The sequence below is a fragment of the Gossypium hirsutum genome, chromosome D04 (genome assembly GCF_007990345.1).
Source record: "Gossypium hirsutum isolate 1008001.06 chromosome D04, Gossypium_hirsutum_v2.1, whole genome shotgun sequence".
NCBI lineage: Eukaryota > Viridiplantae > Streptophyta > Magnoliopsida > Malvales > Malvaceae > Gossypium > Gossypium hirsutum.
The window spans coordinates 34,557,539-34,583,242 of record NC_053440.1 but is presented as its reverse complement, the minus strand read 5'-3'; the positions used below and the strand labels follow the sequence as shown (position 1 = coordinate 34,583,242).

General features: G+C 36.9%; 2 protein-coding genes across 2 annotated transcripts; one reads left to right on the top strand and one right to left on the bottom strand.

The window, feature by feature from the left end:
- Positions 1 to 633: 633 nt before the first annotated feature.
- Positions 634 to 9,483, top strand: LOC107899762 (uncharacterized). The gene is made up of 8 exons (XM_016825555.2): positions 634 to 1,127; positions 1,969 to 2,337; positions 2,414 to 2,673; positions 5,076 to 5,217; positions 5,414 to 5,785; positions 5,861 to 5,992; positions 6,662 to 6,790; positions 6,912 to 9,483. The coding sequence occupies exons 1-8, from the start codon at positions 1,029 to 1,031 to the stop codon at positions 9,213 to 9,215; spliced, it is 3,807 nt and encodes a 1,268-aa protein (XP_016681044.1). The 5' UTR covers positions 634 to 1,028; the 3' UTR covers positions 9,216 to 9,483.
- A 12,543-nt stretch (positions 9,484 to 22,026) lies between these two features.
- Positions 22,027 to 23,563, bottom strand: LOC121216069 (cytochrome c oxidase subunit 3). Its single transcript, XM_041091318.1, is given in 2 exon segments — positions 22,027 to 22,914; positions 22,916 to 23,563. Coding segments are annotated over 2 exon segments (792 nt in total). The 5' UTR covers positions 23,134 to 23,563; the 3' UTR covers positions 22,027 to 22,340.
- Between the last annotated feature and the right edge of the window lie 2,141 nt (positions 23,564 to 25,704).

Sequence of the window (25,704 nt, the reverse complement as noted above, 5' to 3'; positions counted from 1 at the left end):
TGTGGGGTTTCGGATTTTTCTTTTAATTCTCCCCATCTTTTGTAATCTCCTTTATTATAGTGAAATCTCTTTTTACCCGTGACTTTTTATCCTCTCCTGAAGAGTTTTTTTATGTAAAATTTGGATGTTCGATCTTTTCAATTCTTATTTTATTCACTTTATTCATTGCTTAACCGGGTTTATCCCCTACACAACTCGACATTCGCTCAAAATTGATAATAAAATCATGATAAGTAATTGTAATATATTTTGTATTCTTAATATGATGTTTTTACGTGTTTAAATTTCATTTTATTCACAATTTAATCTAATTTTTCATTTTAATATTGTATATATTTCATAGGTTATTATTTATTAGTTTTAAATTATAAATTTCATTGTTATTATATACTATTTTTAAATTAACATCCATATTTTAAATATAAAATTTTCACATACATTCTCGCATGATAGAATATCTAATTATCCAATAATATTAATAGGCAATTAATTTGTGAGACCTTTAGTGAAGGCGGAGTATGCCTTTCAGGTAAAAAAACCGATAGTTATTTAGTAATTATTTTTAATTTTTAACCTTAGAAGTAATAAATTGTAACTTAATGTATCAGTCTTTGTTTCCAATTTAACCGTCATTCCCTTTTCCCCTTGGCCAAACAAACAAAGCCTCAAGATCCTTTCTCACTGATTTTCATTTACAAAATATATGATTATAAATTAAAAAATAAAATGCAGCTCCAAATCTGATCATCGTCATCAACCCTCAAAGCCCACCCCTTCAGATTTTTCCATTATCTCTTCGATCTCTTTCTCAAATTCAATCCGATTTGGATCCCCAAAAAGGAGAAAAAAATAGAAAACCATCCATCATCATTTTCACGAACTCAGAATTTTATTTTATTTTATTGTATTGTTAAATCCGATTGAATCGGTTATTATTTTGGATCGGCAAAAAAAACACGGAATTGAAGGGCGGGGATGGAAAGATTGGTAAATAACTGTAAATCAAAGAGAATTTAAGAAATCAAAGGATGCCAGGATTAGCGCAAAGAAATGAGCAATATAGTAGTGCCTCATTTGGGTTTTGGTCTAAGCATCGCGATGATGTTAGCTACAATCAACTTCAGAAGGTATTCGATTTTATGTCTTCACTTCAATTTTTTTGTTGAAAGTTTTGGTGATATAACTATTTTAATTGAATTGGGATTGGAATGGATCAGTGTTTCTTATTGATTTTTTTATTTATCTAATGCGTAGTTTAAGTTTGGATTGGATCTTAATTTAATTGGATTTGTTTATTGTTTACCAGATCCCATTAAATTTGATTATGTGCCAATTTTGATTCTAGTATTGGATTTGTTGTTTAATGACATCTGCCTTTGCTTGGAGACGGCAGAAAATATCTGCCTAATTTTGTTTAGAGACAAGGCACTGATCTTTTAGGGTATTCCTGGTTTTGAATTTAGTAATGCAAGAAATACAAGTTAGAAGTTTGATAATTTACTTCGTCACTGTCGGTTCTTAAAGAATCTTTTTACTCTTGTTGAGCTCTATGTGGCTTTTGGTCAAGGTCTTTGTAATTTTTTTTGGCTATCACAAGTATTGGTACGTGATTGAGGAGGAATTTGGAATTCAAGGATTGGTTCTTGTTTGCCATTGGCAAATAAGGATGGTGCTGTGCCCGAGGCGGCACCCTAGTGGTTAGAAGGTGAAACACCAATTTTAAGAATTTAGTTTGAGTCTTTGGGATGGGAGGAGGGAGAGTCTATGGGATAGGTTAGAGATACTTCCCTTGTGTAGCCCTAGCCCAAGACCTAATGGGTCTTCACATTCTTTCTCCACTCTCCATATGTACCAAAAATGATGTCATTGATTATTCTGTTTAAATAGCAAATGTGGTTTATACGTACATCATTTATTGATTTTATTTTCTGATTAGTTACTAGAAAGAGCTGTGTTTTTGTATTGCAGTTCTGGAGTGAGCTCCCGTTACAAACTCGGCAGGAGCTTCTTAGAATTGACAAACAAACCCTTTTTGAGCAAGCTCGCAAGAACATGTACTGCTCTAGATGTAATGGGCTACTGCTTGAAGGTTTTTTGCAAATTGTTATGTATGGAAAATCCTTGCAGCAGGAGGGAGTAGCTGGTAGCCTTCATTACAATAAGCCAGGACTCTCAAAAAGTCCAAGTGATGGAGGATTGAGTATGCCAGATGGGTCACAAGATGAAATTCAAAATCCCTCCGTGCATCCTTGGGGAGGTTTGACCACAAGTCGTGATGGTTCACTGACACTTCTTGATTGCTATTTGTGCTCAAAGTCACTCAAGGGTCTCCAAAATGTTTGTGTTGATCAAATTGTTTTCTCTGGTTATGTTTTTCCTTTTCGGCTAGTTGTTAATGTTTCAGTTGAATCAGGTTTTTGACAGTGCATGTGCAAGAGAGCGGGAGCGTGAATTGCTTTATCCTGATGCTTGTGGTGGGGGAGGTCGGGGTTGGATTAGCCAAGGAATTCCCAGTTATGGAAGAGGACATGGAACAAGAGAAACATGTGCTCTACACACTGCCAGGCTTTCTTGCGACACCTTGGTGGATTTCTGGTCAGCTCTTGGAGAAGAAACTCGGCAATCTCTTTTAAGAATGAAGGAAGAAGATTTCATTGAGAGGCTCATGTACAGGTGTGTCTGTAGCTCGTTTATGGTTCAATGTGTTCCATTTGCTATGTTGTTTAGCCGCTGAACAATGTGAAGTCTGATAATCATTGATGTACCAGTTCTCATTGGAGCTAGAAATATAAGGCTGGTGGTGGAATTTCAGGATGAAGAGGACAGTAGAAAGACATGAAGTTTTCATTTGTGTGTCTCTCAAATCTTTATATATCTTGTGTTCTTCTCCACGGTGACACTTTGACTAGCCCTGCAAAGTAAATTATACATTGAGTATCTGATTTCCTAGCTATCATAGTCTAAGTCTTTTAAATGGAAAATCCTGAAATAAGACTACTCACTATTATTTAGCTAAATGAGTTTGTTCTTCATACAGTGGTGTAACTCTAGGGCTGATCGTGAACATATATAAAAATCCTGCTACAATCTCCTGAGTATAGCTTAATGACTTGTTTCTGGCTTTCAAGCATGATAAGAAACCATTAGGTCTAGAGAGGCTAGTCTTCAAAAATTTTCTATTCCTAGCAGCTTTTGAAACACTTTAGGTACTGCTTCCTTCAGAGGACTGTTAATCCTAAAGAATGACCTTTATGAGTCTTACTAAGTAGTGGATAATGAGGCTGAGTTATGTTGCCAAAATTTTTCCATATTCAACGAAAGTTACAGCTCTTTTTAGAGAACGAAAACAATATGGTCTTATAATCTGGACTTATAAATGGATGATAAGTAACCTGTTTCTCTCTCTTTTCTTCTCTTGAAATTATCCTGTTCCTTCCTCTGGGTAGTCAACTGTAGGCTCTCCAGTTCTGTTAGCAAAGGAGACGCAAGATAAAATATTTGATGAAATTGATTTTACTAACCCTGCTATCAAGAGATTGTGGGGAGACATGGAAATGATCTTTTTAAGGATGGTATCCTGGATTTGTTGCTTTGTTTCAATGTTTGTGCTTCCAAGTGACTTTATGTTAGATGAACAAGGGAGGGTGAGTTAAAAGAAGCATGCACTGCTTGCGTCAGTTCTGTTCCTTAGAAAAAGGGCCCTTATATATATTTTTTTTGTTTGCTCACCATGTGGTCTTTCTTTAACAGGTTGCTTTCTCTACATGATTTTTTGTCATGCTTATTATCCTTAATGTTACCTTTTCAATTCATTTAATATTTGTGGTTATGATGGAGTCAGATGTTGCTAACTAAGACAGTACACTTTCACTAGAGAAATTTTTGAGCAATTACAGTCATTACTGCTGATACAGGCACTAGGAAATTGGTCAGAAAGAATGGTATTGGAAAGGTGTCGTTGTTGAGAAGTTGTTACTTATTGAGGATGAAAAAATGGTTGGGTTGGTGTATATGGTTAGAGGGATATTGAGAGTAAAATTTGTGTCATCCTTCTAGAAAAGTGAATATGATACAATTTCTTTTGAACAGTAAAAATGGAACGTTTAATGGACTGGAATGACTGTATATTCTTTTCACCTCTTGCCTCATTACTGTTCATTTCCTTTATTTGGTGATTAAGGGTGAGTTTGGATGGGCGGTGCGTTTACCTACGGTTAGTGTAAAACCAGCAGTGGCGGTGAGATTAGATACTGTACTGATACTGTAGCTTGAGACAAAAAGTAAACTAAACGCACCGCACCGCACTGCACCCAATCGCCCATCCAAACGCACTCTAAGTAGAAGGATGACAAAATTATCATGCATTAAGGCTTCCTACATCTTTTGGTCTGTTTGTTTTGAGGAAAATGAACTTATTTATTGGAAAAGGTGATATCTTCTGTTGTTTTGATCATTCTGTGTAAAATATTTTTTGTTGTTCAACTTTTTTCAAAAACTCTACATTGACATAAAAAGGATTGGTCCCTAACTTTAGGGATAAATCTTTTCTTTGCTTTGCTTCAGCTTCTATACAAGAAGGGATGGATCTCTATATTTAGGGGATTGATCCATTTTTCTTCACTTCAACTTTTAGGAAATGTCTTGTGCTTTATTGAAAAAGGAAAGGGGTAATATTCTGTTGACCCAAAGTTCATTTTCCGTAAAACGAATACCAAAAAGTGGGGAATCATTTTGCAGATTTCATTTTCCGTAATAAAAACAACCCTTACTTTCTTAGAATATAGAAAATAGGTTCTCTGTTAGTTGTTACCTACTAAAACTGGTAACAGTCTTATTCATTATTTTTCCTCTCAGAAAGATTTATGCTAAAATTAATGTTACTTTTACGTTGCAAAAGCCTCTTTTGGCACTTTTGAGAGTCTTTTTATATGGAACCATTGGGCCTAGGCTTAAATTTCATTCACATATCTGCTATTTTTTTATTAGCTCTACTTGAGAACATTGCTGTAGACTTCTGCTAGCTATTGTTCTGTATGCATCTCATATCTCATTCTCATCTTTGCATTTTGGCTCAGGTTTGACAGCAAGAGATTTTGCAGAGATTGCAGAAGAAACGTTATCCGTGAGTTCAAGGAGCTGAAGGAGCTAAAACGCATGCGTAGAGAACCTCGATGCACTAGTTGGTTTTGTGTTGCAGATACAGCCTTTCTGTATGAGGTATCCATATCTTTGACCTTTTGGTGCATTGACTATTCTTTTGATACTTTCATATGTTCAATCTTTTAATCTAACAGTTCATAAAGAATATATGGTTGAAATTTGAATTCTGACTTCTAGAGTAATAATTACTAAGCTTGGTGTGGGACTTCTCAAAATATATGCGACTTATGCAACATTTTTCTTACTTGCCCAGGTATCTGATGACAGTGTCCAGGCTGATTGGCGTCAAACTTTTGCTGACACAGTTGGAACTTATCACCACTTTGAGTGGGCAGTTGGAACTGGGGAAGGAAAATCAGATATCATGGAATTTGAAAATGTTGGCATGAATGGGACTGTTCAAGTCAATGGCTTGGATCTTGGTGGCTTGAGTATATGTTACATCACTCTAAGGGCCTGCAAATTGGATGGCCGCTGCTCTGAGATTTCTGTAAAAGCCCATGCATTGAAAGGCCAACAATGTGTGCATTGCAGGCTTGTAGTTGGAGACGGTTATGTTACAATCACTAGGGGCGAAAGTATTAGAATCTTTTTTGAGCATGCTGAAGAGGCAGAGGAAGAAGAGGTAGTTAAAAACTTTGTGAAGTTTATAAATGAAGTTGTTTGGATAGTAGCAATTATTAACTCTTATCTTTTTCAGGATGATGATTCCATGGACAAGGATGGAAATGAGCTTGATGGAGAATGCTCCCGTCCACAAAAGCATGCGAAGAGTCCTGAACTTGCTCGAGAGTTTCTTCTTGATGCAGCAACTGTTATATTTAAGGAACAGGCATGTTCATACCTTTTCATTGGGCCTTAAAGTCTTGCATGTACCTGCCATTCTTTTCATTAAAGAGAGCTGTGGAATTCTATCATTCCATTCGATACTGAAAAGCTATGTGTTTGGTCATTTGGAATATAACAAAAATCCTGTGTATATCAATGACTTGATGTGTTAGTTAGTGGCAGGAAAGTTATTAATCAGAATTTCATTTCATTGTTTTTAACAGAATCTCTATTTAAAATGGTTTGTTGAATTTTATGGTTTGAGAAGGATAAAGAATGTACATTCAACTAATGACTAGGATACCTATATGAGTGATACGTTGAATTGGGAAGATTGGAATTACTTTAAGAAAGATTACCTTAGGATCACTATACCATAGCTAGCTACTTGGCTGGATGGAGGAATGCAATGAGTTTGTTCTGCAAACAATGATATTTTGAGACAAGTATCAAGCCACCCTTGCTCACTTGCCCCATCCTGTTTTGCTTGTTGGAGTCAAACTATTTACTTGGTGGGAATAAACTGGATTTGGTTTGTGGTTCTTAGGGGTTGTGTCTATGAAGTTGTGGCACAGAAAACATACAAATCAATCTGTTTCAGTTGTTTGTGTTCTCATTAGTGTTAAAATTCTTTTTATGAACTTATAAATAATTGATCCATTTTGATATTCAGGTTGAAAAGGCTTTTAGGGAAGGAACCGCTCGCCAGAATGCACATAGTATCTTTGTTAGTCTTGCTGTTAAGCTGTTGGAAGAACGCGTTTATGTTGCATGCAAGGAAATTATTACTTTAGAAAAGCAGGTATGAATAATTGGTGATTCTTCGGGATGGAGTTTTTTTATGCTTATCAGTAAATATAGGAGAGGATATTCTCAATATATATTGTTTGATAGATATTACTGTCCCTACTTATTTTCAACAGATGAAGCTTCTTGAAGAAGAAGAGAAGGAAAAGCGTGAAGAGGAAGAACGCAAGGAGAGGAAAAGAACAAAAGAACGGGAGAAAAAGCTCAGGAGAAAGGAGAGACTGAAAGGAAAAGAAAGAGAGAAAGAAAAAAAATGTGCTGAAAGTACTACTGTTTTTCCTGATGTTGCAAAGGAAGAATCTTCACTAACTCATGAGGTTGAAGAAAATATTGTTATTAATTGCAAAGACTCCGTGAGTGACACAGGTGATGTCATTGTGTCAAGACCTGGTTCTCCAGATGTTCAAGATGAACAGTTTTTAGATGGGCACTCCACCTCAAGTTTGCAAAATCACTCTTCTGATAGTCCTGATGCAGAAGGTACAAAGGTAAAAGATGGAAATGGCTCTTTTATAATGGAGCAATCAAAACTTTCCCGTCGGAGATTGAAATTTCGCAAGGATGGTCAATTTGATCCGTCTATGAAATGGTGTGATCGACGCCGGTTTGCTGTTGTTTCAGAAAGCACTCCTGTTAATAGATCTGAGCCACGGCATCAAAGTGAAAACTTCGAGGCTCCTTCGAGGAACATCAATGGATCAAATAGGCAGTTAAGGATAACCAATGTGAAATCCAATGGTCGGAATTGTGGTGTTAAGTACACTGAGAAGTATCAGTGTTCCAATGGCCGGAGTGACAGATATGACATTTGCTGCTGCGGCGAACACAATGAATACAGAACCAATATTGAGCCACATGTGTCTGCAACTAGAGTAGGTCGAGAGCCCAAATCTGTGAGCAAGGCTGAATCTAAATTGGCTATGCCCAAGCAACTCTATTGTGGTAACAAGTATAATCAACAAGTTTACATGCGTGAAGATCATGGAAAGCTGAAGCTTAAAATTATTGCAGGAAACAATCCTTCTGGTCGAGATTCACTTTACTCCAAGAAAGTTTGGGAGCCCACCGAAGTCCATAAAAAGTACCCCCGGAGCAACTCTGATACAGATATTGCTTTGAGGTCTTCTACTTACATTGAAGGAGCTGGGCCTGATGACAACTTTGTTAAGTCATCTAGTGAGATGCGCTCAAGTGAAGCTAGTGTAAATTTGGGTGAAATTGATCATGAGCATAGCAATGTTAACAGATCAAGAAACTCCAACCTTGCCACAGATAAGGACTGTCATGCGGAAACACAGGATCAATGTTCTTCACTGAATGCTGCTTATGAGGAAGTCAGAATTTGTCCTAATGGAAACCTTACTTTGAACGGAATTCCTCATTCTACGATGAGTAGCACTTCTAATTCTGATAACTGCTCCTCATGCCTTAGCGAAGGAGATAGCAATACCTCTGCTTCAAATCATGGAAATCTGGAATCTTCATCAACGTCAGATTCTGAAGATGCCTGTCAACAATCAGATAGGAGAGATGCATCAATCTGCATTGAAAATGGATTCTCTGAGTGTCAAGTGAAAGGAATGGATAAAAAACAGGATGCTGATGGAGGGGTTGCTTTGGAAAGGCAGGCATTGTTTGGACATCAACCTGATGGTACAGGGAACAAAGCTCCAGGAAATCTGCCAACAAAAACTGCTGAAAATTCTGATAATGGAAAACCAACTGCCTTTATGGGTTCTCAACATCAAGGCATGTTTACATCAGTGCATAACCAACATATACAATTTCCAGTGTATCCAACTCCTTCAACCATGGGTTACTACCATCAGAGTCCTGTATCTTGGCCAGCAACTCCAGCTAATGGTTTAGTGCCTTTCCCTCCAAACCCATATCTTTATACTGGCCCTCTTGGCTATGGTCTAAACGGAAACTCACATTTATGTATGCCATATGGTGCTCTGCAGCATTTAGCTGCTCCCCCATTTAACGCTGATCCTGTTCCAGTTTATCAGCCAGTTTCAGAAGCCAATGGCTTGTATGCGGAGGAGCGAACTCTGATTCCGAAGCCTGGTAGAACAAGTGAAGCTTTCACTGAATTTAGTGCAGAGAGGGTTGTCCCTGGAAGGCTGCATGCAACAGAAAAAACAGCAATTGGAGAAGTTAGGCAAAATGATGTCTCTGGGAAATCAAATGCGGATGATTCTAGCTTTTCTTTGTTCCATTTTGGCGGGCCTGTGGCTCTTTCAACAGGATGCAAAACTAGTCCTGTCCCTTTGAAAGATGAGATTGTGGAAGAACTTTCTTCCCAGTTTTCAGCAGATCATGTTGAAAATGGTCATGGTTGCAATAAAAAAGAGTCTACAATTGAACAGTACAATTTGTTTGCAGCGAGTAACGGGTTAAGGTTTTCGTTTTTCTGATATAGTGGCTAGGTATAGGTGACTGCTTGGCAATTCAGTCCCTACCTTCTTTCCCAGAATATGGAAGTCTGAGAGTACTTTATAATTGGGTATACAATAATCTTACTATGAAAGAAAATCCAAGTTTAGCTTATAGTTTTTCATTAGATTGTTTACCCCCTTCGTGTCATTGTTTTTATTGCATGTAGAGAAAGAAAGAGAAGTTGCGAGTGTCATATAATGTTTGAAGGCTTTCAGTATGAGATCAGGGGTTTTTCCCCTTTTATTATGCTTTGCTGGTATGAGATTTTGTTTTTTCGGAATTCATTTGAATTTGTTTGTCATTTCATTTCTGTTTCTTGAATGGTTTGCTTGAGATGAATATTAGCATGTCCCTTAAGTCCCTTGTTTATATTTGACGGATTGAGTAACAGACATCTGAACTTGGATGTCATATTGCTCATATTTGAAGCTTTTTGTGTATGCCCCAACTCCCAAGTGACTTTTGATTTCGTTTGTTGCTGGCCCATTGGAACAACTTAGAAGGAAAATCTATTAGACAATAGCCATTGTCAGAATGTAAGCTGATTATATGCTGAACATGGATGCTTTCTGGGGTTTTTTAAAACTGATTTGCGATTATGCCGTTCTCCGAAGTGGCATGTTGAGCTTAAGACAAGTTCTACACATTGTTTAACCTGGATTTCATGTAGAGTTCGAGCTATAACTAATTTTTTGTTGCTTTTCACTCAAGTTTGAATAATTTAACTTCTATCTCAAATTGAAGTTGAACTTTAGTATATAAGTTAAATTTAATTAAACTCAATCGTGTATTGAGCTTTTAATTTCTAGTCGATTTCTTTAATTTCAAGTTGATTTTAAAGTTTTTGTGACTTGAATTCGAGTAAAGAGAAGAAACAATTCTCAAATAAGGATCCGTTGTAATTTGGACATTGATTACGCTGTTGTCTAACGTAACAAATGCACAACGTTGACTGGCAACTGATATATATATATTGACACAAGGTTGACTGACAAGTGATATATATATATTTTGACCCATGATGGAGCTATTCTTTTTCATTTTCCATTCTTTCCTTTCGTTCTGTAAATTCGAAAGTTTAATTGTTAGCTTTGGTAAATTCAAAACAGCTAAATAAAATTCGTAAACTTAATCATCTCAAACGAATGGCCAACTACAGCGTTCTACAAAGTTGTTTTATATCAAGGAAGTTGGAAATTATTATATCGGGGAACTCTCCCCATCCTTGGGGATGGCTAATCACCAGTCTCCAGCCTATACAAGCTACAATTAAAATATCTTATGCTTTTCATGAAATATGCTTACACCTCATTCCAACATATGTAAAATGTACTAAATCCTTTTCCCCCTCATTTTTCGGGTTGATTACCTAAAAAGCTATTTTAATGGCAAAAGAAAAAGGAAAGCACTATTCTTAGCGTTCTCCTTTAGTTCTTTACACTAGAACAAAATTTTTCATCACTTTTCTTCATTTCAACTCATGTACCCAATGGAAAAGATGATGGATATCTAAAATACAAGGTTCTCTTTCAAAACTAAGGTTAGATTTGACGAGAAAACACAATTTCTCCTGTTTTTCAAGCATGAATCAAGGTAGGTTTTTTTTTTCTCTCTCTTCTTTTTCCATAAAAAAATGAAATAAAATCTTCTTTTTGGGAAATTCTAAGGTGAACTCCACTAAAAACAAGCTTAGGAAAAATTTTTACCAAAATATTTAAGGACTTACCAATATTTCTAAGACTACCAAAATATCTAAGGATTTAACAATATTTCTAAAGTTTTATCAATATTTATAAACCCTAAACCCTAAGTCTTAAAAATATTGATAAATCCTTGAATATTTTGGTAAAAGCTTTTTCTAAGCTGAAGCTCATGACAGAAGTGCCATTCAAGCTTTTAGCTCCCATCCACTTGTAAAAACCGAATGTCGATAATGACAATATAGAACGATCGCAAATCAAAAAGAAAGAAAAATAAGAACACACAGATTTTAAGTGCAGACTCTTTTAGGAAAAAAAACCACAGGCAAAGGAGAAGAAAAATTCACTAATGTTGAAATTCGAATGGTACAAGAGAAGTTTCGGCTACTTCTATTTATAGCTTGAAAAACCTTATCCTAATCAATGTCAAATAGAATGAGAGAATTTCTATACAGATTCTACTTGTACAATCAATATCAAATAGAAAAAGAGTAGTTATATACGAATTCTACTTGTATTTTATTTATTTTATTTTAATAGGAATTTGAGTCACACAACACTAACAATCTCCACCTTGATACGAACTCTCAACAAATAATTTCTTCACCACGAACTCTCAATAAATAAGTTCTCCACCTCTTCTACGAAACCCCTTAAGGGGTGCTCTTCAACAATGAACACCAAACAAGTCCAGGCAATGCTCAAACTTGGTTATAGGAAGTGACTTATTCATCATACCTGTAGGATTTTCATCAGTACTAACTTTGCTCACAACAATATCTCCACAAGTAATAATATTACGCACAAAATGATACTGAACATCCATGTGCTTTGTTCTCTCATGAAACATTTGATCTTTCATAAGGAAGATGACATTTTGACTATCACAAAATATTGTACTGATTTGAAGGTCTTTACTGAGTTCACCAAAGAGTCCCTTTAACCAAATAACTTCTTTATAAGTATTAATAATCGCCATGTACTCAGCTTCAGTAGTAGACAAAGCAATTGTACTTTGCAAAGTAGCTTTCAAACTGATTGTGCAACTTTCAATAGTAAAGACATACCCTATGAGAGATCTTCTTTTATCAAGTTCTCTAACAAAATCAGAATGAACATATCCAATGGCTCCATTTCTAGTTCTTCCAAAATGTAAGCAAACATCAGTAGTACCTCGTAAGTATTTAAAAATCCACTGAACTGCTTTCCAGTGTTCTTTACCGGGATTCGCCATGTATCTACTAATTGCACTAACTGCATATGATAAATCTTGACGTGAGTAAATCATAACATACATGAGAGATCCCACTACACTAGAATATGGAACGCGTGACATATAGTCAATCTCATAATCTGATTGTAGAGATAAAGCTGATGAAAGTTTGAAGTGGGCTGCTAATGGAGTACTAATAGGCTTGGCACTCTGCATATTGAACCTGCAAAGAAATTTCTTAATTTACCCTTTCTGACTTAGGTACAATTTACATGTTTTTCTATCTTTGAGAATCTCCATCCCAAGTATCTTATTTACTGCTCCCTCATCTTTCATCTCAAATTCTTCACTAAGCTGGGCTTTGACCTTTCTTATCTCTCCTTTATCTTTGGTTGCTATCAACATGTCATCAACATAAAGAAGTAGATATACAAAAGAACCATCACTGTTTTTCTTAAAATAAACACAACTGTCAAAGCTGTTTCTTTTGAAATCATGAGTAGTCATAAATGAATCAAACCTCTTATACCATTGCCTTGGTGACTGTATCAAGCCATAAAGAGAATTTTTCAGCAAGCAAACATAGTCCTTTTTTTCTGAGACTATAAAACCCTTTGGTTGTTGCATGTAAATATCTTCCTTAAGTTTTCCATGCAAGAACGTTGTTTTTATATCTAACTGCTCAAGCTCCAAATCATACATGGCCACAATACCAAGCAAGCACGAATCGAACTATGCTTCACAACTAGAGAAAACACATCTGTGAAGTTTACACTTGGAATCTGAATGTAACCTTTTGCAGCCAACCTTGCTTTATATCTAGGTTCTTCAACTCCTAGAGTCCCTTTTTTTCTTTTTGAACACTCATTTATAACGAACAACCTTTTTACCTTTAGGAATCTTTACTAGTTCCCATGTTTTGTTCTTATGGAGCGATTATGGAGTGATTATGGAGTGATTCCATATATTTTTGCATGGTAATCATCCACTTTCCTATATCTTCATAGGTAACTGCCTCGGAATAAGTAGATGGCTTTTGGTTTGTATCTATATCTTCAGCCACATTTAAAGTATAAGCAACTAGATCAACCTCGGTATACCACTTTAGAGGTTTAATTTCGCTTATAGGTCTGTTCTTGGCAATAGAATATTGTGGTGAAGAAACAACTCTACTATAAGTTTCTGTACTAACTTGAGGAGTATACTGTTGTAGATCATGGATCAATCTGAAGCTTCACTTACTTTTGCTGGTCTTCATTGGAAAAGTGTTTAAGAGATAAGCTAGGTAGCACAATAGTTTCATGAAAAATAACATCTCTACTAATCACAAATTTTCTATTTTTAGGACACCATAACTTATATAACACCAGCCTTATAACCAAGAAAACACATTTAATGGATCTACGTTCCAATTTCCTATTATCAACATGAGCATACGCAAGACATCCAAAAATCTTCAAATCAGAATAATCAACAAGATTACCAGACCATACCTCCTGCAGAGCCTTTTTCTCAATGGAAAAGACGAAGACCGGTTAATAAAAAAACATGCAGTAGAGACCGCTTTAGCCTAAAATGACTTCGGTAAACAAGCATTCGACAACATGCATTGAACCTTTTCCGTAATTTTTCTATTCATCCGTTCTGCAATGCTATTTTTCTATGGAGTATAACAACTGTCAAGTGTCTCACGATCCCTTTTGATTTGCACAATTTATTAAATTCATCATAACATAATTTTAAGCCATTATCTGTGCGGAGGTGTTTTATCTATTTTCCTATCTGTTTCTCGATCATAGTTTTCCAAGACTTAAATGTGGAAAAAACATCACTTTTTACTTTAGGAATAATGCCCAAACTTCTGGAAAAATCATCAATGATCGTCATCATGTAATTAGCGCCACCCCTTGAAGGCACTTTGGATGGTCCACAAAGATCAGAATGAATATAATCCAACGTTCCTTTTGTGTTATGGATTCCTCTGGTGAATCAAACTCTCTTTTGCTTCCCAAAAATACAGTGCTCATAGAACTTCAGGTTTCTAATGCCTTGTCCATCAAGAAGTCCTTTTTTGCTTAATTCTGCCATGCCGTTCGCACTCATATGTCCGAGACGCATATGTCAAAGTCTAGTAACATCATCATTTGACAAGGAAAAGGAAGCAATGGCTGCATCACCAGTAACAGTATAACCTTGCAGAATATATAACTTGGTAGTCTTTCTCTATCCTTTCATCACAACGAGGGAACCCTTGCTAATCTTCAGAACCCCACTTTCAGCTCTGTACTTGTGCCCCTTTTGAATTAAGAGTACTCAAAAAAATCAAATTCCTCTTCAATTCTAGTACATTTAATACGCCAATAAGTGTTTTGGTGACTCGATCGAACATCTTAGTTTTGATCGTGTCAATACCTGCCATTTTACATGAAGCATTATTTCCCATCCAAATAGCACCTTCAAACACTGTTTCATATGTTGTAAACCAATCTGGGTTGGGACTCATATGGAAGGTGCAACCAGAATTGATAATCCACTCTCGCACATTTTAGAGTTGTTAGCAGAAGCAATTAGGAGTTCACCATCGCTATAGTCTTTTACAACATCAGCTTTACGGAATTGTTCTGGTTGTTTTCTCTTTTGATTCATAGCCTCCTTTTTTTTTTATCTTATTCTGCAACTTATAGCACTCAGATTTAATGTGTTTTTTTCTTCTTGTAGAAGTTACATGTTTTACCTCTGTTTGAAGATCTTAATCTACCCTTATATTTACTATAAGGATTTCGTTCTAGTGTCCTCCCACAATTATCATCAGTATTTCATTCTTGTCTCCCATGAACAATGAGACCCTCTCCTTGAGAGTCGGATCCATCCACAAGATGTTTCATCTTGTCATACAAGGTTAAGAAAGTATAGACTTCATCAACTGTGAGAGATTCACGGCTATATAAAATTGTATCTCTAGAGGTTGAATAAGATGGGGGCAATGAACAAAGTAAAATTGTAACACCCCAAACCCAGCCTAAACATTATGGCTGTATCTGGTGTGTCACATTGAAGTGTCTCTCGAAAAACTAGCTTGTTGACAAACTCATTTCTTATTTTTAGGAAACCTCTTATTAATAACGAACGGAACACTTATTCATATGCTTGCCTTGTTAACTGCTTTTTGTTATATTAAGTTGATTTAAAACGCGGAAGCATTTTAAAAACTCTAACATTTAAAGTTCTTGTCTCTGAAAATAGTAATTATTTTGAAAATCCGTTTTCAAATAACTAGCAGTATAAAACATAAAAGTAAAAACCCAATTAAAAATTTAAACCAAATTAAAAGGCCTTATTACAAAACCAAACCCAACTCATTAATTAAAATATAAATAAAAGCTAAAGTGAGCAGTAGTGACTGTGTGGCCACCTCCTAGTCCCTCGCTGCACCAAACCGCCTATGGCTGAGGATTACCTGCATAGTTAGAAGAGAGGGTGAGTTTACGAAAACTCAGTGTGTAATCATCTACCAAACAATCAGCATGCAACGTGCAGAATCAGTATGGGTCTGATCCCTATACAGTAGTAGTGTGTGGGCCATAGCCCAATATAGTAACAGAGTGTGGGCCTTAGCCCAATACAGTATCAGAGTGTGGGCCTTAGCCTAATACAGTAACAATGCAAATGCAATAATGCAACCTATCCCAATCCAGCCAACACACCACTCTGTACCACCAACACACCATGTGTGGATAAAATCGACCCACCCAACCAATACACCAATATCGTAGAAAAACTGCTAGTAATAGTAACGCAACAAAGTTGCTAATAAAAGTAATGCAGCAGAGCTGCCAGTATCAGTAACGCAACAAATCTGCCAGTAACAGTGTTTATGGCAAAGCCACCAGTACAGTATACTTCCCCTATATCAGAATCCCAACCCCATACAGCATGTCATGTCATAAATCATACGTGTATGTAGTATGTCATACTCAGTAACAGTCATACATATATCATAGATCAAGTCGGTCATACACACATTTCAAGTCCTAGGGTTATAACAGTCATTTTACCCTATCAGGGTATTTCGATCATTTTACCCTTTAGGGGTTTTTCGGTCATTTTACCCTTCGAGCCTATTTCGGTAATTTTACCCATCGAGGGTATTTCAATCATTTTACCCTTCAGGGGTATTTCAGTCATTTTACCTTTTAAGGGTATTTTGGTCATTTTACCCTTTGAGGGCATTTCGATCATTTTACCATTCGGGGGTATTTTGGTCATTTTACCCTTTGGGGGTATTTCGATCATTTTACCCTTCGAGGGTATTTCGATTATTTTACCCTTCGAGGGTATTTCGATCATTTTACCCTTCGAGGGTATTTCAGTCATTTTACCCTTCGAGGGTATTTTGGTAATTTTACCTTTCGAGGGTATTTCAGTCATTTTACCCTTCAAGGGTATTTCAGTCATTTTAGAGGCCCATTTCGGCCTAAGCCCATGATAACGCTCTTAGGGGCCTCTACAGTCCTACACCGGGTTTCATGGCCTCGGTTTACCACTCGAGCATTCGCACGCCCTTATGGTCTTAGCGCTGTCTTTTCTGGCTTTTCGACTTTTGCCGATTTACAATTGAGAGTGTGATTACACACCTGTTTACGAGAAGAGTAATATTTCCACGAACACCCACTTGGAAACAAACATGTCCCACAGTTAGTTCATAGACGCTAGGGTACAACGCCCTCTTAAAAGCACTTAAACCTAATCATCCTCCTTACCTTGATTAAATGTTGAAGCCAAGATTCATTATTTCAACAACTTCCAAACCACCACTCCTCGAAAGAACCCTAAAACCGCAGCGAGCAATACCACAAAAAGGAAGAAAACAACCAAAGGTAATCAAAGGTTAAGGAAGAAGAGTATTCGGTTTTGAACAGGAAGGAGAAGAACAAATATACTCAAAATTTAAGTAAAACCACATACCGAAAGTTAGAAACTTGTAGCACAGAAACGACGAGAAGCAGCAGAGAGAATCAATATAGTGAACGATATAGCGAATGATAATGTTTGGCTACACCACACTCAAACAAAAAGGAAAAAGTCTCAGTCAAAAAGCAATATAGAAGATAGAAACACAAACAGTAAGAGAAGATTATTCGGTCAGTGGAGAAAATGAGAATAGAAGAAAGGTTCGACTAGAAGAAAAGAGAATGAGAAGAGAGTATAGGAGGATTCGGCAAAAGGGGAAAAAGAGAAGAAAGAGCAGCAAAGAAAAGAAAAGTGATTAATCCCCAGATGTACTTTTGAAACTAGGCCAAAAATTCGGCAGCAAGACTAGAACGTGAAACCCGAACTCACCTTAACCGAAGCAAACTGAGAGAGTACTCCAAAGAAATAAAAATCGAAACTGAAACCTTTGATGAAAAGTGTCTAAATTCGGCAAAATAACCCTCCCCAGCCGAATTCTCACTATTGGAAAACCCCCAAATGGCACAACTCCCCCTCACTCTCAAACTCCTTGATTTTTTCCTAAAATCCCTCCCCTTATCCCTCCTTGATTTTCTCCATCATATCCTCCCCCAACTTCCTCCATGACCAGTTCAAATTCCTCTCAGCAGTATTCTAGTCCAACTCCACCACCTACTTAACTCAAGTAGCAAAATAAATACTCCATTACGCAAACCAGGACTTGGACCTCAGACCTCCCAATTACTCAACACACAACCTTTCCAGTAGACCACAAGCTCTTCTTGTGACATAAAACTAACACTAAAATTTATAAGACCTACATGCCTATGTTCAGGTTCATTTAAGAGCAAAAATTAAAAATTTTGCCAAGGCCAAGACTTGAACCCAGGCTCCTCAAACACTCCCAAAAACACCCAAATCAGTTAGCCATTAAAGCAAACAAGCAATGAGTGTCAAAACATGCAAAAATTAGAGACTTATATTTTGGGGCGTTACAAGAATTAACACTAAATATTCTTTATCATACTGAACCTCTACGGCCTCTAGGCCTGAGAGAATTTCTTTAAACACAATTAAGTGTTCGTGCACAAACGCACCTTCCTCCAAACGATGAGAATAAAGACGCTGCTTCATATGCAACTTGCTGGTTAGAGTTTTGAACATGCTTAGTTGCTCCAACTTCTTCCATAATGAGCAGTGGCCTTCTCCTTCAACACATCATGTAGAATTTCATTCGACAGATGCAGCTATAATTGCATTAAAGCCTATTGATCTTTATGCTTTTTCTCTTCATCCGTCAATGTCGAAGGCATATTCTTATCTAACCCTAGTAGGGCATCCTCCAAATCCATCTGTACAAGAATTGCCTACATCTTTACCTATCACAACGCAAATCTGGTGTTGCGATCCAACAACGAAATATCATACTTTATTGTCGCCATTACCGTGATCAAGACAAGCAACCTAAAAAGCTCTTGATAATAGTTTGTAAAAACTAAATATTGATAAAGGAAATATAGGATGATCGCAAAGTAAAAAGAGAGAAAAATAAGAACACAGAAATTTTACGTGGAAATCCTTTAGGGAAAAACCACAGACAGAGGAGAAGAAAAATTCACTAATGTTGAAATTTGAATGATACAAAAGGAGTTTCGACTACTTCTATTTATAGGTTGAAAGACCTTATTCTAATCAATGTCAAATAGAATGTGAGAAGTTCTATACAGATTCTACTTGTACAATAAATATCAAATAGAATAAAAGTAGTTTTGTACGGATTCTACTAGTATTTTATTTTATTTTATTTTTTAACAGAAATTTGAGTCACACAACTCTAACACCACCCTTAGGAAAATAAGACAAAATACTCCTTTGTAATTTCTTTCAAATTTAACTATAATTATGATCATCCAATCAAATTTCACCACTTTTCACCCTTAATTACAATTTCTTTTCCTAAAGGACACATAACCTTATTATGTGTCCCAATTAAGAATTATATCCTATAAAAATCATCCTATCATAATATAATTATAATTAAGTCCCATCACTAAATAAAAAAATGCAATTTAGTCCCTCCACTTCTCAACTTTATTCAATTTAGTCTATATCTATATCTAGATTTATAATTTATATTTTTATTGTGATATCCCTAACTTACTACTGAGTTAGGAACAATACCAAGTTGGGTTAGGTATACTTGAGAATTTTAGAAATAGATAAAATAGGAAATTTTAACTGTTAGTATAGAAAGTAGTTAAAGTCGACAGAAAATTAAAAATACTCTTAAAATAAGAGAAATAAATCTGGGATATTGACTTAATTGTAAGTGAGTGAAAAGTATTGGGGTAGAAGTAAGAAAAATAAAAAAATTGAAATGATTGCATTGAATTGAAGGAAAAAGGAGGGACTAGAAGTGAAATTCTACCAAAATAAAGTTTGATTCATGGATGGTATTGTAGAGAAAGTTGAAGGGTAGAATGGTAATTTACTCAAATAAGATAGTTATGAAAAGATTAATGATTAATGACTAAAATGTATATGTAACACCCCTAACCCAAATCCATTACCGAAATAGGGTTACGGAGCATTACAGGAGTTTACAAATCAATCGGATAGAAAATTCAAACATTTCATATCATACAATATTCTTGTCAGAAGCTAATCAAAATCATACGTACTATCTCTTATACGACCCATTGAGGCCCAAAATATGCATTAGAAACAAGTTGGGACTAAATCGGATACTCAGAGAATTTTTCAGAAAATAATAAAAATTTTCAAAGCTGCAAGGGTGACACCGCCGTGTGGTCAGGCTGTGTGACTCACACGGCCAAGAGACACGCCCATGTCTTAGGCCTTGTGGGCATTCGAAATAAGGACACACGGCCATGTCCTAGCCTACGCCCGTGTAACTCTCTGACTTGGCACACGGCTAAGCCACACGCCCATGTGCTAAGCCGTGTACCCTTTGAAGTAACCCCACACGCACGTGTGCCAAGCCGTGTGCTAAGCCATGTAACAGCCTGACTTGTAACCCTTTTAAAGATACAGGGGACACATGATCGTGTCATCTAGCCGTGTGTCACACATGGCTGAACACACGCCCGTGTCTCTGCCCGTGTGGAGGAAAATAGGCCATTTTACAAGCCATTTTTCTCACCCAATTTGGCATCAACCTACACCCAAAAATGCACACATACACAAGCTATAATCAAGTATCCAAAACAAGCAAAATCAAGCCTTAAACATGTAGTATTTTCACATACAATCAATATGACCTTAGGCACCTCAAATGACAATATGTAACCATGTATATTCATGTATACAATTTAACCAAATAAGCAAACAATTTACCAAGCCATTTTGCATAATTTCATGCCACATCACTTACCTACCAAAACATACCATGTGATATATTTACCATAACACAACCATTTGCTACCAAATGCATTCTATAAACTATCATATTTAGACATATATGCCTAACAAAACAAGGTACCAATTCATCACATCACAAAACACAAATACAAGATGTACACTTAGCTATTGATTCTTTTCATCCCTTGTATGCTATTTTACGTATTCCATATTAAAAAGGAATTGGGAATAGAGAATCTATACTAAAGAAGGGTCTAATTCTTTAGTATATGTTCTTATTTGATTTGATACATTGTAGTCAGTTACATCTGCGAATTAGGTGAAGGTGCGGAAAGAGAGGAATTCGAACCCTCGGTAAACAAGAGTCTACATAGCAGTTCCAATGCTAAGCCTTGAACCACTCAGCCATCTCTCCTACATAATTATTATGGCCGATACCCCAAGCGAATAGCGAGTTATTCATATTAGATTGTTCGATAGGTACGAATAATATCAATTCTAACTAGGAAACTTGCTATAAAAATAGAAAACTTTTTATCACTTTTTTTTATCACTTTTTCTTTAGCCTCTGGGCTCAAAAAAAAAAAAAGGAATGGGTCTACTTTTATGTTATTTCGTACTGTACACTTCCTTTGTTTGTGAGATCATTTTATTTTCTCACGAGGGGTAATGAAAAGAGTTATAGAATGGATTGCTACCTATGCCTAGATCGCAGATAAATGGAAATTTTATTGATAAGACCTTTTCAATTGTAGCCAATATCTTATTACGAATAATTCCGACAACTTCAGGAGAAAAAGAGGCATTTACTTATTACAGAGATGGTGCGATTTGATTATTATTATATATATTTTCCTTTATTTATTATTTACTTTTTTATTTACTTTACCACTCTCAGTCTTAGGAAAAAGACACATTATTCAGAATAGAAAAAAGGCTATTGAAAATAAAAAAGAAATCTACGCTTGTTGAAGGTGAAGTTTATAAATAAAGCAATTCCTTCTGTCGTGTATCCCCGATTATTGCAACCTCAGATGCTTCAATTGTTGATTCGAGTATTGAGCGAAAGGTTACACCTATGGGTCTGTATTGTGGGTCAACCCTACTACACGAGTACCAATAGGCGGCATAGAGGAAGAAGCACTACGCCTAGGGCTGCTTTCCCTCCTAACTAACGAGTAAGAAGTCAAACCAGATATTAATTGAAGGTTGCAGATCAGCTATTAGGAAGGGAAGGTTGAGAAATCGCATATCAGCTGTTGTCTAGATAGATAGAATAATATCTTTCATGTCGCATATCCGCTTTTTTTTAATGGATGGAAAGAGGGGCGGAGTTACTAGAGGATGTGATGGAGGGGAATGAATGAGAAGAAGCGAATCTGGCTACCTCTCCCACTCATCAAGGCAGACATAAGAAGCTAAACTATTTCCAAGGGAGACCGGGTCCGCTAGGCCCCTTCACCTACTAAAGGATCCGTTACTGGAGTGCTGCGCTAGTCAGGGCCCTCTGCGTCAGAGAAACCCCACCGAGGTAGTCACCCAGAGTTTAAATCCATTAGGTTCTTCAATTTATTCATAAAAGAAACGAGAGACAAGAAAACATCTTTGATTACGATTAAAAAGAACAATCTCAAATAGACCAAGATCAAATTTTGGGTCATTTCTTGGTGAACACGATCTGCCATAATCTCTTCGATCCCTTCATTTATGTGCCAGAATAAAAAGAGATTTGGTAGGAAAGTGGAAGATACTTTTTTATATGATAATCATAGGGACTGGGAAAGCAGTAGTAATTCTTTGGAAAAGCCCGATTCTCTTTTTCTTCGAGCTTTTATTTTTTAATCCACCGTTTCGTTCCTTCATATACCTCCCCACCAATAGATAGAGACAAATAGGAATAACTGAACCACGTCTACAAAATGCCAGTACCATGCAGCTGCTTCAAAGCCAACGTGATGCTCTTTAGTCAGAGGAGCAAGATATTGGCGAATACCACATATGATCAAGAAAAGAGTACCTATAATCACATGAAAACCATGAAAGCCAGTTGCTAAGAAAAAGGTAGAACCATAAATACTATCCGAAATAGTGAAAGGTGCTTGATAATATTCCATTCCTTAAAATCCAGTGAATACTAGAGCCAGAAAAATGGTAGCTACTAAAGCATAAACTGCTCGTTTTTCCTTCCCTGCGAGTATAGCATGATGAGCCCAAGTTACGGTAGCTCCGGATGAAAGGAGAATAGGGGTATTAAGAAAAGGGATTTCCCAAGGATCTAAAACCCCAATCCCTTTTGGGGGCCAAATACCTCCAATCTCTACCGTAGGTGCCAAAGAAGAATGAGAAGAAGCCCCAAAAAAAGCAAAAAAGAACATAACCACCGATACGATAAACAGAATAAAACCTTATCGAAGTCCTAATCGCGCCACCATCGAACATGGTATATAGGATAAATATGAGGCCCAAACTGAGAAGTCTTGCACCCCCTTGAAATGAGTGCATGTACATCACACCTCCTACGGTGGTTGCCAAAGCTCCAAGTGAACCCGAAATAGGCCATGGACTTGGATCTACCAAATGATAAGAATGCCTCTGAGATTCAATCATAAACCACTTTGCCTCGGTTGTATGTAAACCCTCCTTCACCCCCATCCCCTAAAGTGGTAAAGAAGGGCTGGGGTCTAATTTTCTTTCTATCTGACAGGACAAAGAAATAGGGAAGGGATGGTTCTTTCATTGTATTGATAGAAGTCTAACTAGAAAAGGATCTCTCAATTACTTTGAGAAGAGAATCGTTGGTTTTATCGATGAACTACGTGGGAAAATGGACCACACGTGCAACCATCAAACCAGAGACCAAAGCAGGGATCGACATAAAGTTTAAGCCAAGCCTAGACAAATAGTATTTCACACTTAACTTTTGCCATGAAAATGCGATAGGAATTCTGTGTATATATGGCAGCGATGCCTGTGCTCTTGTAATAGATTGAGCCAGTACCTAAGAACCTGCTCTACTAAAACTTTGTCAAAACGAGAGCGCGCATTTTCTAAATTCAAATTGACAGACACCATTTTTAGGTCAAGATACTCCAATGCCTCCCTTCTTATGGCCCTTTTGGGAAAAGGAGATTCCCCCAAAATTTGGATTAAGTGATCATCTGGTTCACTGAGAAGGAGATTAAAACGCTGGTCCGTCAAATTTGCTTTCAATTCGAGGACTGTAATGTCGAAGATTTCATTGGATAGAGCACTGTGATAGTTCCGAATGTTGATGGCTTCGTTCAAATTCAGATTGTTTCTCACTAAAGTTGCGTATTCACCATGGTTAAGTTGAGGAGGCAACCGATCGATTAATCAGTTTTTGAGGTTTCGTATTCGCAAGAACAGCGCTGCTTCCATGTGCTCGTTTTACGCGCGAAAGTTGTCCAAGACTTGTGCCGCGGTACTTCCCCTCCTGTAAAACAGTAGTCCAGCTTGAGCTGGATCTTGACAGGATTCCAGAGCGCCAGTCCAGCTTGAAGAAGCATCGCCCGAATGATCTGCCGCAAAGACAACCTTATTGGGATTAGTGATAGAAAGGCAGAGTGCCATTAGGACAAAAAGTAAAATTGAACCGACAAATCGGACTAAAGGCTTAACCATCCACAATCTTAGATTGATAAAGATCTTACTGAAAAAAGCAGCAAATAATATCTTTCTATTTCTAGTCGTGGAAAATAATTTCGTTTTTCTTTCATTCTTTTCATTCTCCGCTCCCCCCCAAAAAAGGAGAGACTTCATTTTCACTGTACGAGTAGTGAAAAACTATAGTGTACTTTTATTGGTTGTTGACCAACAGAAGACATGGGAGTTTTGGGTGTAAAAGTGGCTTTCTTCTCTTAATTCATTCTTTTGAACAGCTTGAAAACTTTTTTTGGTTGTTGACCAAACTAAGGAAAAATGTGGGAACAAATGCATTCTTTTGAACAGCTTGAAAACTTTTTTTAGTAGGCGATTGGTATTCCTAATTATTTTTTTAGTTTTGTTTGTTCTCGAAAGTCTTCATCTTCTTGATAGCTGGAAGTTCTCCAAAAGTATGAAAAGCAGGAGAAGTTTGTACCATCCATTCCGGTGTGGTTGAATTCTATTCAATAGTCCAAGGACTTGGAGCACATGTTTTGTTATTTCCACTGCTTGAAGTTATTGTTACGACCACGAAGTAACGACAAATCCCAACTACGGATATATAAGAGCCAAAACTGCTAAGGGCATTCCATCCAGCGTAAGCATCTGGATAGTCAGGAATGCAACGTGGCATACCCAAAAGCCCTAAGAAATGCATGGGAAAGAAGGTCAGATTAACCCCGAAAAAAGTGATCCAAAAATGGATTTGACCTAAAGTTTCAGGGTATGTCTGACCAAAGATTTTACCCACCCAATAGTGAAATCCTGCAAATAAAGCAAAAACGGCTCCCATAGAAAGTACATAATGGAAATGTGCAACCACATAATAAGTATCATGTAGAGCAATGTCTAGCCCAGAATTTGCCGAGACTATTCCGTGAGTCCCCCTATGGTGAACAAAAAGATGAACCCTACAGCAAATAACATGGGTGTTTTGTATTGTATCGAACCTCCCGACATGGTAGCGATCCAACTAAAGATTTTTATTCCAGTGGGGACAGCTATGATCATGGTAGCTGCGGTGAAGTAGGCACGGGTATCAATGTCTAAGCCCACAGTAAACATATGATGAGCCCAAACAAGAAATCCAAGAACACCTATACTAATCATGGCATAAACCATGCCTAGATACCCGAAGACCAGTTTTCCTAAAAAAGTCGAAACGATATGACTTATGATACCAGATCCAGGCAAAATGGGAATATATACCTCTGGATGACTGAAGAACCGAAAGAGATGCTGGTATAATATGGGGTCTCCCCCTCCAGCGGGATCAGAAAAGGTTGTATTAAAGTTTCGATCGATTAATAACATGGTAATTGCCCCTGCTAGTACCGGAAGTGATAATAAAAGTGGGAATGCTGTCACTTGAACGGACTACACAAAAAGGGGTGATCTATGCATAGTCATTCCAGGTCCACGCATGTTGGAGATAGTTGTTATAAAATTGATAGAACCTAAAATGGACGAAACACCAAATAGATGAAGACTAGAAATTGCTGAATCAATTGCTCCTCCAGAATGGCTGGTAATACCGCTTAAGAACGGATAGACGTCCAC

What these genes read in the sequence shown, in the direction of transcription:
- LOC107899762 (XM_016825555.2), top strand. Translation starts at nt 1,029, where the DNA reads ATGCCAGGATTAGCGCAAAGAAATGAGCAATATAGTAGTGCCTCATTT. An exon ending in ATACAGCCTTTCTGTATGAG is followed by an intron (nt 5,218 to 5,413) that starts GTATCCATATCT and finishes TTACTTGCCCAG; the next exon opens with GTATCTGATGACAGTGTCCA. An exon ending in TTATTACTTTAGAAAAGCAG is followed by an intron (nt 6,791 to 6,911) that starts GTATGAATAATT and finishes TATTTTCAACAG; the next exon opens with ATGAAGCTTCTTGAAGAAGA.